This window comes from Sciurus carolinensis, chromosome 5, assembly GCF_902686445.1.
Source record: "Sciurus carolinensis chromosome 5, mSciCar1.2, whole genome shotgun sequence".
NCBI classification, from domain to species: domain Eukaryota; kingdom Metazoa; phylum Chordata; class Mammalia; order Rodentia; family Sciuridae; genus Sciurus; species Sciurus carolinensis.
Genome location: NC_062217.1, coordinates 11,697,098 through 11,711,268, shown reverse-complemented (window position 1 = coordinate 11,711,268; position 14,171 = coordinate 11,697,098). Strand labels below are relative to the sequence as shown.

General features: G+C 42.9%; 1 protein-coding gene across 1 annotated transcript in view; it reads left to right on the top strand.

Annotated features, from left to right (window-relative positions):
- The first annotated feature begins 13,389 nt into the window (after positions 1-13,389).
- Tm9sf2 (transmembrane 9 superfamily member 2) overlaps positions 13,390-14,171 on the top strand; it is a 60,307-nt gene continuing 59,525 nt past the window's right edge. Inside the window, exon 1 of the mRNA XM_047552870.1 lies at positions 13,390-13,712. Coding sequence (XP_047408826.1) covers positions 13,542-13,712 — 171 coding nt within the window. The 5' untranslated portion in view covers positions 13,390-13,541. The remainder of the gene's footprint in view (positions 13,713-14,171) is intronic.

The following is a 14,171-nucleotide window of genomic DNA, read 5'->3' as shown; positions in this document are numbered from 1 at the left end:
AGCTCTGATGCTAAATACGGCAGCTTCACAGTGTGGGCTAGGACCCGAGATTCTGTCTTTCTGCTCCACGTGAGACAGAATGACTCCCTGGTATCAGTTAGCACATCTACTCTTCAGAAAGAAGGTAAGAGAGAGGAGTGAAAGGAAGGATTTGTGTCTACCAGTTGTCTGCCTACCTTTTTAAGGAGATCATGATGAAGTCCCACCCAACTTTTGAACTTAAATCAGATTTAATCACATGGTCACACCTAGCTCTGAAGGAACTTATGGAGCTTAAGGAGTGTTAAAATGTACTCTCTTAGCTAGGCATTGTGTCACCTGAATATGATTAGTGTCTTTTACTAAGGAAGAGAAGTAGGTTGGCTATGTGCTGGGTGAGCAGCCATCTCTGCCATGAATACTGTAGCTCATGTGCTTGGGTTTTGCTGCCTGTCCAGCACCTGCCTCGTCTGACTATAGCACCCACGTCTCCCCTTCTCCCATAGCCTGAAGTCTTGTTGGAACTCTGATTCTGGATGTCCTTATGTTCTCTTGGCCAAAGAATAAGCACACAAACTTAGAAAGTCCAATTATATCCTCTCTCTGTGGAATTTGAATCTGAAATAGTGTCAAAAAGACTGAAAATGATAGACAGTGAAAGGCCTCCATGATAGTACCATGGTAGTGGTGAATGGAGATTCTCCATTCACCAACAAATTTCTCTGATTCCTGTGTTTTCTTTGTGTGACCTTCGTCCTTCTAATTAATTCATTTTTCCTTTTTAAATTAAATTAAAAGAAAAAGGAATAGATTAAATGAATAGATGCATTAAGAGAAGACGTGTTTCTCTAAAAATAAGTGTTTTTCTTCAAATAGAGAATGACCCATCACCATTCTTGGAAGCTTATTTTCTGAGACACAGTGAGTACATATGTAATTTTAGTAATGTCTTTGATAATAATATCTTAAATTTTAATAAAGGTAAAATAAAATTATGGATACAAAAATAGAGCCCATGCATTATTATATTACTTTCTTTTTCTTAAAACATGTCACATTGTACTCAGAATAAAACTAAGAATAGAATTTAAGGGCATCATCAAGGAGTCTAGATTTCCTACTTGGGCATTCTGCACATTGAAAAGTGGGTTATATTTAAGAACAGTGGATTTTATTTTAGTGACTTGTTCCCTCGCTGGGAGAACATTCATCCCTGTTACTTCCATGAACTTCTATTGTTTTTAGCCTAACACGGTGACTCATTTTCTAGCAATGAATCACTGATTGTCATTTCCTCCTGAGAGGTCATTACACTCTCTGTTATATCCCCTTCAAAATGTTTTCATTCTAGACTCTCCAGAAAAATAATTCCTTAATGATAAAAAGAAGGAAGAGGAGGAGGAAAGATGGAAGAAAGGGAGGAAGGAAGGAAGGAAGGAAGAGAGGAAGAGAGGAAGGAAGGGAGGAATAGAGGAAGGAAGATTGGGAGAAAGAACGGGAGGGATGGAGGAAGAAGCTTCTGTTGCCTACGTATTGTTACCCATCACTGAACCAGGGTCAAATGCCAGTTTCTCAGAAGATGTAGACTGGCTCAACCCTTCAGCTTCTGTGTGTGTGTGTGTGTGTGTGTGTGTGTGAGGGTGTTTGTGTGTTTACCGGGGATTGAACCCAGGGCTGCTTCATCTATGAACCACATCCCCACATCCCCAGCCCTTTTTATTTTTATTTCTATTTTGGCATGGGGCCTTGCCAAGTTGCTCAGGGCCTCAGCAAGTTGCTGAGGCTGGCTTTGAACTTGTAGTCCTCCTGCTTCGGCCTCCCAGATCACTGGGATTACAGGCATGCACCACCACATTCGGTTCAACCCTTCGGTTTCCGTGGAGATGGCTCTTTGATTCGTTCTCCTTTCTGTGTGAGTTATAACATCACATACCTTATGCACAACATTTCTTGCAAAGTTCCTCTTGGCACACTTCAGGCTATTCTTCCCCTTAGAGTCCTTTGCCAATTCTGATTGCTTTTATTTTCTGAAATTCTAAATACCTTCTCGCCTACCAGAACTGTTTCTGGCCCCAGGGGTCCTGGTCTGTGCATACTCCCGTACCCCCTGTGCCCCACAGCCACACACCTTTCAAGTAGCCTCCTGATGATCAAATCCTCTAGAAACATCCCAGGCACACCGGATAATTCTTCCACAACTTCCTCCCAGTTCCCTTTTCACTCTGCACTTCCTTGTGGACTTTGTCATATTAAGTTCTCATTATCCTTTTTCTCTGGGCTCCTCACTCAATAGAAGGCTCCTTCAGGACAGGACCACGCCTTCCTCAGTGGGGGCTGAGCACATCCTTTCTTGTCACTTTCTATCCAGGAAGTGCTGCTGCCTGCCTTTGTTTTTTTTCTCAAAAGGTCCCTCCTTGGCTGGGGTTGTGGCTCAGTGGGAGAGCGTTTGCCTAGCACGTGTAAAGTACTGGTTTGATCCTCAGCAACACATAAAAATAAATAAATAATATAAAGGTACTATGTCCAGCTACAACTAAAAAAATACATTAATAAAAGAAGGGCCTCTCACGTGGTGTCTTGTGGTCCTTCATCTGACATCTGGGCACTGGCTAGGGATTATTCTGAACCTGGGTCCCAGGGTGGTCCCCAGCTTGTGTCCTTTCTCCATGGTATTCTCCACCTACTCCTTCTGAATCTCTTCTCTTTTCTTCTCTCATGTGGGATCCTTTATTTCTGGCTGCTCTTCTCCTTCATATTCGCTCAGAAGGAAAAATAAAAACAGTCCCAACCAAGAACTGCAGGGGTATAACTAGACTGTCAAATCCTGTTGAGTCATTTCTGCATGGTCCTTCCCTCAACCAACAAGCTACCACCTCTACTGAGACCTCTCAAAGCCAATGCTGTGGTTTGACCGTCCCCTCAAGGCTCATGTGAAATTTAATTGCCTTTGTACTAGTAGTGAGAGGTGATCAGGTCATGAGGGCCCTGCCCTCTGCATGGATTAATGCTGTTATGGCTGATCTGGGGACATCACAGGAATGGACTCCTGATAAAAATGGTGAGTTCAACCCCACCCTTCCTCTCTCTGGTCTCACGTGTGCTTTCTTGCCATTCTGTCATGTTATGACACGGCACAAAGGCCTTGCCAGATATTGGTGCCTTCTTGGATTTCTCAGTCTCCAGAACCGTCAGCCAAATCACCTCCCATTGTTGACGAGCTATTCAGTCTGTGGTGTAATGAACTGACACCCCATTCCTTTTTGAGGTGCTAGGTACCTCACAAGACTTCCATAAGTGCTGGGCATAGTAGCACACACTGGTAATCCCACCTACTTGGGAGGCTGGAGCAGGAAGGTCAAGGCCAGCCAAGGCAACCTGGGGAGACCCTGCCTCAGAATAAAATAAAAAGGGCTGGAGTTGGAGCTCAATGGTAGATGCCCCTGTTCAATTCCTAATACTGAAAAACAAACAAACAAACAAACAAAACAAACAAACAAAAAAAACTTCCAAGGAAAGAATAGAAGACCCTTATTTCTCTCATATTTATATCTTAACTCCTTCAGAACACCTGCTCTTAAGGAAAAAATGGTGAATTTATTCTCTTTTCTTCTAAAGAAAAAGGACCCTAAGAGTTAGATTTTTGGGGGGAGGTGGGGGGTGCTTGAGATTTAACCCAGGGAAACTTTACCACTGAGCCTTTGTATTTTATTTTATTTTATGTTTTTGGTTGTAGATGGACATAATACCTTTATTTTATTTATTTATTTTTATGTGGTGCTTAGGATCAAACACAGTGCCTCACACGTGCTAGGCAAGTGCTCTACCACTGAGCTACAACCCCAGCCTTTGTATTTGATTTTGATACAGGGTCTTGCTAAGTTGCTGAGGCTGGCCCCAAACTTGTGATCCTTCTGTCTTAGTCTCCCAAGTCACTGGGATTACAGGTGTGCATCACCACGTCCCAGCAGATAATTTAAACTAAATGACAGACACAGATAACATAAGCTCAAAAAGTGTAAGTTACAAATTTAAAGCCCTCCCACTTCCAATTTTTAACTATTTTCACCTAGCTAGTAAATGTGCTTCCAGTCATTTTCTAAGCATTTGCATATACAGTTGTGTAGCTATTGAACTACAGCATATAGAATGACTTGGTTTTGTTTTGAATTCCATTAACTATTAATGGGAAGCAAGGTCAAACCCCTGAGAAATTACGAATGCCCTCCACAAACTTTTCTAATGTCCCTGTCCTGTGGGATATAGTTCTCAACAGAAGACAGTTGCTCACTACCAAACTCCCAAACTGAAGCATCATATGTGATCATTGCCATAGATTTTTTTTGAGAAATAGTATCAGCCCATCTGATGCCCATGGCCTCACTTCTACTGGTGGTTCTAACAAGAATAGGTAAAGGAGGCTAGGATCCCCTGAGGAGTGGGTAGAAGTGTTGGTTACCACTCTGTAGGAGGCTAGCAGAATCTCAAACTTTTGTAATGAGTGCTGCAAATAATGACGAGGCAGGCCAACTGTATTTGATTTAAGTTCTTCTCTCTAGATCTTTGAATAAGACAATTAAAAAATTTCACCTAGCTTAACTTTGATTACTTTCATAAAGCAAGATCAGATAGACCAGTACCCTAGAACACCTGGTGGCTTCCTATTGCACAATACGTGATGAAGATGGGGAAGGGAAGCAGATGTTTAGTCTATGATTACATCATTGGGTCTACTTTTTTTTTTCTTCTTTTCATTTCATAAGGAATTCTGGCTGCAAACCAAGTGAAAGTTGTTGGTTAATGGATGCTAATGGGAAGCCTCACAGCACAGCAGACGGCCAGGACACTGTGCGATGGCCAATGCACAACATTTACAGGGAGATGATGGCCCTGCAGTTCTTACAAACTGTAGAAGAAATATCTTACCTGAAAAAGACTTTTCCAATGACATGGTTAAGCCCCTTTTTCTGCAAGAGGCTGAACCAGTATAAAATAATGCCAGGCAACATTCAAGTTTCCTGATAGCAAGATATATTTACATATGCAAGTAGATGTGTTTATTACCTATTTATATAAGATCTCTTTACAAATGAAGCTTATGTTTATTATTTTCAAATATAAAACTATTTCATAATTAGGAGGGAGGAAAATCACCTTTATCTGGCTTCATAGAAATAAACCACTGCTGGTATTTTCATGTGTAAGCTTCCATTTTTTTTCTGTTTATATATTTTGTTTGACTTTTCAAGATGCCTGTGAGTTTTAATGCATGTACAGATTGGCATTTTGCCTGCCAAAATTGGGATAAATTCCAGTTTTATTACTCCACCTTCACCAAAAAGAAGAAATTCCCTCTTACATCCCTTTGTAGTCACATCTAATCCTTGGCACTCACTGATCTTTTTCTCTGGTCACTACAATTTGGGGTAATTAAATGTCATAAATAGAATCAACCTCCTGACATGGCCTTCTTTCACACAGTGCATAGGAGATTCATCCAAGATCTTATGTGTATCACCAGTTCATTCCTTTTTATTGCTGAATAGTATATCTTTGTATGAATATAATGCAGTTTGCTTATCCATTTATTGGTTAAAAGGCATTTGGATTGTTTCCAGTTTTGGTGATTATGAATAGAGCTACATAAATATTTGTGTACAAATTTTCATGTGAACCTAAGTTTTCATTTCCCTGGGGTGTAAATACCATGGAATGGGATTACTGGGTCATATGGTAAGTGTATGCTTAACTTTGTAAGAAACTATATAGTACCATTTTACATTCCCAAAAGTAATATATGAGAGTTGCAGGTGGTTCACATCTTTGTCAGCACTTGATAGTGTCGGTAATTTTAACTTAGCTCTTCTAATAGGCATGTAGTGGTATCTCATCAAGATCTGACTTTGTGTTTCCCTTGAGATTAGAGATGTTGACCATCTTCTCTCCTATGTATTTGCCATCCATATAACCTCTTTGGTAAAGTATCTGTTTCAATTTTTCACCATTATTTAATTGGGTTATTCGTTCTCTTACTATTGAGTTTGGAGAGTTCTTTGTATACTGAAATCAAGTCAGAACGTGCATGCTGTTGTATACTCTTTTTTATTTAGCAATGTTATCATAAACATCTCTTAACATACTTTTAATGCCTGCAGAGTTTCTATTGCTTGTAGTACCGTAATTATTTAACAAACTCCTCTGTTGGACATTTAGATTGCTTTCTGTTTTTACTGTTAAAAACATATTGGTGAACATTCTTTGAACTAAATCTTTTTACATATTCTAAGTATTTCCTTAGGACAGGTCTTTAGAGGTAGAATTTTCTTTCAGACTATCCACATTTTTAAGGCTTTAAAAAATATATATAATGCCAAATTATCCTCCAGAAGGCTATTTAGTACTCTTCATCGGGGGATGAAGTATTGTCATTGCTTTCTAAATTTCCTTTCTTAGTAGTTCTGCAAAGTACCTTATTTGATTTTTTGAAAGAATACATTATTATTTTTATTACAGTAAGACTGAATATTTATTTAAATGCTTTTTGCCACTTGTATTTCTTTTGTGTGTGTGTGAATTGTCCCCTTAGGTCCCACATGCATTTTTGTTTTGTTTTGTTTTGTTTTGTTTTTTCCTTTGTGGTTCTAGAGACCAAACCCAGCCCTCTTTATCTGAGATTTAAGTGTGACAGATTGCTGGGTTCCATCACTGTATCGAGCAATGGCCCACAACTCCAGGGCAGTGTGGCTGAACTGGGCATGAGATTCTGAAGTCAGCACATTGGGCAAATTTGTGTAAGGCTAAAAGAGTCCTTTACAGTCCTTTAAATAGCTTTAACATTCAGTGTGCCTGGCCTTTTGCCACTGACCTTAGATGGTAATTCTTACATGCACATGGAAGTTAAGAACCTCTTAAGGAGGGGCTGGGGTTGTTGCTCAGTAGTAGAGCACTTGCCTAGCATGTATGAGGTACTGGGTTCAGTTCTCAGCACCATATTAAAATAAATGAATAAAATAAAGGTCTATCAACATTTAAAAAAATATTTTGAAAAAAAAAACAACCTCTTAAGGAATTAAATGTCATTCAAATGAGCTCATTCTTGTGTCAGAGGCAGGGGGAAGGGAAAAAAGGAGATGTCAAAGTGCCTGCTTGCCTGAAGGCTTTATTCCATTTTATATCAGGTGCCCTGAACTGTCCAATAGGGGACGTAGCTCAGTGGGAAAGCATGTGCTGAGCAGGCATGAGGCTCTGCATTCAAGCCCCAACACCCATAAAAAAAGTTTAAACAAGTATTTATTGGTAGCTATGGTGGTTAAAAAGACACAGTGACATTCATCCCACATTGGTATTATGTTTTAAAGTCAGCTCTCAAGAAAAATATGACCACGTTGTGACTCCACAAAATTATTTTTATACTGTTACCCTTCAATTCATGCCCCCCAAATCCCTCAGTTTAGACTTTATTGTCAATAAACATCCTACCCCCAATTACTCTTAAACATTTTTCTTCTGGGGAACTTGTGTATTTTGGATCATTTAGCAGCTCCTTGAGAGCAATCATGGTAAAGGACCTCAGGTCTCTTGTGCAATAGTGTCTTGGCTCAGGCGCCATTTGTTCTTTTTATGGATGATTTTCTGAAATTTTTGCCCAACATTTTATTTAAGTGAAATACACTTAGCAATACTCAGAAGTTTCAAAGCAATCATCAGTCAGGAGTCCAAAGAGAAGGTACAGAATGGTGTATTCATTTCTCTCAAACACAGTATGTGAATGATATTCAAACCCCATTTACTTCTAGCACATTCAAAATATTTCCATGAAATAAATAAGCCAGTCTTAACTGCAGTTCATTTTAATAGGTTTTGGGCCGTGGTTGAGGACTTTGTCATATTGTCTGCATTTTCTTCTATATATTTATAATACATACACAATGTGTTCAATATGTTTACATTAAGACATGCATGGAAATGTTCACTCAGTGGGGATGTGGCTCAGTGGTTGAGTACCCCTGGGTTCAATCCCTGGTACCAAAAACAAACAACAACAACAACAACAACAACAACAAAAAATCTGCTTCCTTGACAGCATCCAATATAGAACAAAACTCTGATTCTTTAAGATACTCCCCAAACCACCAAACACAACTCAAATCCTACAAGTTCATCACTAATACTCTTGCTGAGATGCCCCTTGGTGTGCATTCTCCCTTGCTGCAGTAAGTAGTTAAGTCCAGCCATAGGTGTGTTCACAATGATCTGGCTGGAGGGCACTGACATTGAAGAATTAGGACAATTCAACAACAGTGGCCTGTTGTTAGTGCCACCTGTTGGGACACTAAAAATAGACCTATCTCTTCAGAGTGAGTTTATTTGAGCCACAAACTAGAACTGATAGGTAAATAAAATTATTAATTTATTAATTGATTAAAGGAAATAGAACTCTGGAGGAGTGAGAAAAGACAAATGTATAGCAACAGAGTAGACTATGTTTTCCTAGATCCGAATATGGAAAGGGGACTAGATGTCAAGGGCATGTGGGATCTTATTGCAGTGATGAAAATATTCTAAAACTGGATTAGGGTGATTGTTTCACACCTCTGAAAACTTATTAAAAAGAAATTATTGGGCTAACCAGTTCAAATGAATTAAGTGTATTGTATGAAAATTATACCTCAATAAAGTTGTTAAAATGACAATATTCCAACAGGGCATAGGATGCAGGTCTGTAATCCTAGCATCTCAGAAAGCTGAGGCAGGAAGATCACATATTTGAGGAAAGCTTCAGCAATTTAAGAAACCCTCATCAAGTTAGTGAGACCCTGCCTCAAAATAAAAAATAAAAAAGACTGAGGACATAGCTTAGTGACAAAGCATCCTGGGTTCAATCCCCAGTAACAAGCAAAACAAAAAAATGATCTCAGAGGAGACCTACTTGAATCCATTGGTAAACACATGGCAAACTAAATTTTAAACAAAGTTGGTCAGCGGACATAAATTCAGAACAAGTAGAATCAGTTTTATGATTAGAATATATCCATCTACCTCATAGAACTCCACCATCTTCTTCCTTGAGTGATACTTTGGGTTTGCCTTTGTGGCTTTCATTTTTGCAGGTTCCTCTGGCCAAATAATCCTCTTCTGGTTGCAACTCCTACACTAGCTCATAAATCAAATCTTATTTGGGGACCATTTTTTAAAACAAGAAATTCTCTTACACCTTGACTCTTCTGAGTTGCATTATTGTTCAGGGTCAGTTTGCAGCATACAGAGAAGCATACAAAGAAAAACTTCTGCTCTTCACCTGAAGCCTGTGAATTAAACTGGCAAAAGACAACAGAAGTTGGGGCTGGGGAGATAGCTCAATCAGTAGAGTGCTTGCCTTGTAAGCACATAGGCCCTGGGTTCAATTCCCAGCACCCAAGAAAAAAAAAGACAACAGAAGTCATGCATATTTTATTTATATTTTTATGTGTATGGGGTCTTTGCAGACAGAAATGAAAACCCAAAAAAGCAGTTATACTTGGGAGCTTACATACCATTTTAACAAAAGGCAATACATTGGGGAGAAGTTGAGTAAAGGAAGGAAAGGAGTTTGAACTTGGAGGGGCAGAAAATTGTGGGAAGATTACTAGGAATATATGGTAAGTAAGAGTTGTTCAGCAAGATTCATTAATGCAGTCATCTTGGTGCTGTCTCAGGTTTTTCTGGTACAGGAGAGGTTCTAGTTCTATTGACCAGACAATCCCTCATCTGGTTGCTTCTCTTGTATAAAGGGAAATTCATTCTCTGCTTTAGGCAGAAAAAAGGCAGAGAGCCCTTTCTGTGTTTGCTATTTCTTATTAGGTTTCAGTTGAAAATAACCTTTACGCCAAAAAGCATATTTTAGGTTGTCATATACTGATCCCCCTTAGGGCTTATCAATGACCTTTGTCCCTTGGGTTCACATTTGTTATCAGAATATGAAAAGCAATGGGGTGATATTTTTCCTTCTGGAATATGTTGAAGGCTCATTTACAGGCATACAACTAGTAGAGTATAATGTACACTTCCTACAGATATAAGCAGTTTTCCTAATCATTTCAACTTGACACAAAAGTAGAGTGACCAGATAATATATTTGCATATACCACGGAATACTTGGGACATACTTATAGTGGGGTTATTCACTGATCAACTGAAATTAAACTTTAACTGGGAATCTTGCATTTTTATTTTCTAAAATTGACAATCCCATACAGAAGTGGGAAACACAGAAAAACAGGATGTCCAAATTATCTTGTCAGAGAGAAGTGAATCAATCACCAGAAAAAAAAATTGTCATAAAATATACACAAAATTTGCCATTTTAACCATTTTTAAACTTACAGCTCAGTGGCATTAGTAAATTCACACGGCAAAACCACCACCGCTATCCAAAACTTTTCACCACAGTAACGCCCCTCTTCCTTCCCCAACCTTTGTCCGCAACCACAGTTCAACTTCCGGTCTCCCTCAATGTGATAATGCCCTATTACTCGTTGTATTTATTTATTTGGGAGTGCTTGGTATTGAACCCAGAACTTCATGCGTGCTAGGAAAGCGATCTACTACTGAGCCACACCCCCAGCCCCTCATCATTGGTTTTAAATCTGAGTTGGCAAATGCAAGCTGTAAAAGCAAAAGAGAAAATCGTATTCCTCAAGTTTTGCAGGTCCAGCCCAAAGCATCAGTACTTTGAGGAAATGAGCGTCGCGGTGAAGCGGTTGATTTGACCTGGAATCTCGACTCTCCCGCTGCTCCACAGCGCCCCAATACCTGCGCGCACAAAGTGGACACTCCTCTGGGCAACCTGCAGGAGGGCGGAGCGACGCCTCTCCGCCCCGCCCTGGTAACCAAGGGAACCTCGCGGGAGGCGTGGCCGGGGGGAGGGAGGCCGGATCCGGAAGTAAGGGGTCCGCCCCGCCCCGCGTCCCAGCCAGGCCCCGGCCCCGCCCACCGATCGCTGGCCAAGCGGATGACGTGTCGGAGTAGGAGTTGGCGGGGTGCGACCGGCCGGATCTGCGCATGTGCATTCCGCCACTGGATGAGCCCGTTGTGTGTGTGGAATCCGGAGGTCATATTCATTAAGAAAGACTCCATTTGTCCGGGTTTTTTCAGAAGCTGAGCCCGGGGTATGGGGAAGCCCCGGGGTGGAGGGAAGGTTAGGAACTTCCACAGGTCTTTGCGGACTCAGCCTCCCCAGGCGTCCTCGTCTTTGCGGGAAGCCACTTCCCTTAGGCTCGTCGACGGTAAAAGGCGTTTAACACGAGCTGGAAAGCCTCAGGCTGGAAGTCTGCGATTCTGAATCCGATAGTAAATTCAGACTTAGAGCCTGCGTGGGCAGGCGACTCGGGTCCTGCGGTGCTCCCCAGTTCCTCCTCGTTCCTCCGGGCTGCGGGATGTAGAGGTGTAGGGTGCAGAGACCAGGCCTGGCTCTTGGAGTTTACTTCCCAATGGGGATCTGACAATGAACAAACGAACATGGTCGTTCGAGACTGTGTTAAATACTGTGGGGTGCCCGCGTTTAGGCAGAGGAGCAGAACTGAGGGATGTCAACTTTGTGTACATTCACTCTTGGCGGGAAAGGAAGCTGAGACTGCTGCAGTGGGGAGTCGGGGGAACTAAGATTTTTGGACTAAGGTAATAGCTGCAGTACTTGCTGAAGGACTGGATATGGGGAGTAAGTGAATGAGAATTTTAGGATATCTCAACAGGTTTGAGCCTGAGAAGCAGGTGGGCAGCAGTTCCAGTTCTTGAGGTAGGGAAAACAGGAAAGAAAAGGTTGGGGTAGAGACAGTGAGATAGTGAAGGTCAAGTTTAAGTGACACCATAAAATGAGGGGGCATGTAAATTTTCCTCACCCATCTTTGTTTTTTCTATTTGGAGAGAACAGCAGCTTCCTCTTATTATATTGGGAGTATCCGCGACTTCCAAGTACATAGTATTACACATTCTTTTCTATATTCCAAAGTTCCATATTTTGAATGATTTGAGGGGCAGCTATATGGAAGAGAAGCCACCTAGATAATTTTCTGCTCAGGTCCCAATTACATTGGCTTTTGTTGTAAAAATGGCCACCAATTCTCTGAACTAACCAATGTTTCACTTAATCTTCACGACAACGGTAGAAAGATAAATCACTTAATCTCTACTGCTCAGTTCTCCCTTGATTAATATGATCAAGATCACATAACTTGTGGTGCTCCAAAGCAGGAGCTGTTAGTGCTAACTACACTTATAAATAAGAATTTTATCTTTCATTGTTCTGGCTATCCCATTGTATATGTCAGTTATTCTTAACCGTTTTTGCAGAATGCTGGATCCTTTTGAAAATTTGGTAAAAGTTATAAATTTTTTCCAGGGGAAAACATGCCAACAGCCTCAACAGTTCAGATAAGAGTTCATGGGGCTTCAAACTTTTTTGAACTTGTGTATTTTGAGAACTCGCTCGTTCTTGGATTCTGAGCTGACGGTACCTCCCTTTCCCTTGCTTATGAATCCTTGTTTTGTACTCTAATATGACGCACTTTTCCTAACTATTCCGTTGAATTCCATTGGATTGACTTATGTTCCCCCAAAATAAATTCCTTCTTGAAAAATTCTCAGAAAATGCAACATCCGTGCTTACAAATGTGCACTTACACACATGGACATCATATGACAACATCAAGTTGAAAACTGACAGGAGCTTGCGCAAGTGTAATCATAACATTAATCTATTTTTCCAGAACTGCTTTCCTCACTGAGCTCTTAGGTGGGTTCATGTCTTCCTTTGCAAAGAACTGTCAACAACTACGTTTTATTCACTTATTCCTCTTTTTCTCCACACACCATTTCCAATCTTCCTCTTAAACATTATGTGCACACAATTATGTGCACACAACCCACTGTCCCACACAAGAATGCATCGCCGCATCCGATGTTGGGAAACTGTCCTTGCATGTACTTCTCGGTGGATTTATTGCTAGTTCCTCGCCTTTTGATTCCTTATCCTCCATCCCACCAAGCTTCCCCCGAACTTTTCCTCCATCCACAATCAGCAAGCACTATCGGGAGCACCAGCTCTGTAAATAGGGATTGGCCCGCCGCGGGTAGTGTGGCAAGGAAACCCTACGATATTTATGGGAAATCATTAAGATAGAGCAGCAAACGGGGAGCGCCCGGCCAGCGCAGAGCCCCACTGCGCCCCAAGAGAGTTCTAGACCGGAATTCGGAATCAGAACGAGATGCCGGAACCGCTCTCCCGCAGCCGCCCAGCGGGCGCGCAGAAAACCCGGAAAGCGGATCTCCTCGGCGCGGCCTCCCGGAAACTGCTCGCTGCGCTTGCGGCGCTCTCACTGGGCATGTGCAGACGCCGTCGCGCATGCTCCGTCGCGGTCCGGTTCGGTTTCTGTTGCGGGGCCCGCGGTGTCTCCTAGCGCAACCGGAACTAGCCGTCGCGGGGCTGGCCTCCCTGGTCTTCGGCGGCCTTGTGGTGGTCTCCGCGCCTCCCCGCCCCTCCTCCCGGCTCTGCCCCTAGGCTAGGTTGCTCTTACCCCGAAGCAGCCGTCATGAGCGCGAGGCTGCCGGCGTCGTCTCCACCGCGGTGGCCGCGGCTGTTGCTGCTGTCGCTGCTCCTGCTAGGGGCGGGCCCAGGCCCGCGCCCGGGCAGCGCTTTCTACCTGCCCGGCCTGGCGCCGGTCAACTTCTGCGAAGAGGAAAAGAAGAGCGACGAGTGCAAGGTGGGTGAGGCCTGGCGGTCCCCTCCGTGCTGTCGGAAGGGGAGGTGGCCCCCGTCCCGCGGCGCCGGCATCCGGGGGGAGCTGGGAAGAGGCGTAGCAGTGGGTGGGTCGGGCCTCACCCGCAGCTCCAGGCTCGCCGCTCAGGGTCCACCCCTGCGGGGGCAGGGATGGAAGACCCAGTCCGGAGTCCTCGGGCTCGCCCGGCGTCTGCGTGCCAGGTAGCGCGAACAGCTGTGTTCAGTTTTCCTGGAACAGGACCGTGTGGAGCGCCCTCGGAGTTGGGCTTCACGCTTCGGAGCCTTGAGTTGGATGCATGCAGGTCCGCGCGCGTTCCACGACCCAGGTCGCTCTCAGCCCAGTGTCACGCACGCCAAGAAAGTGGGCGACCTGCCTGGGGCAGCCCCCAGCGCGGTTACGACTTCCAGTCACTGTTAGCTTCCTTGCTTCCCGAATCACTGT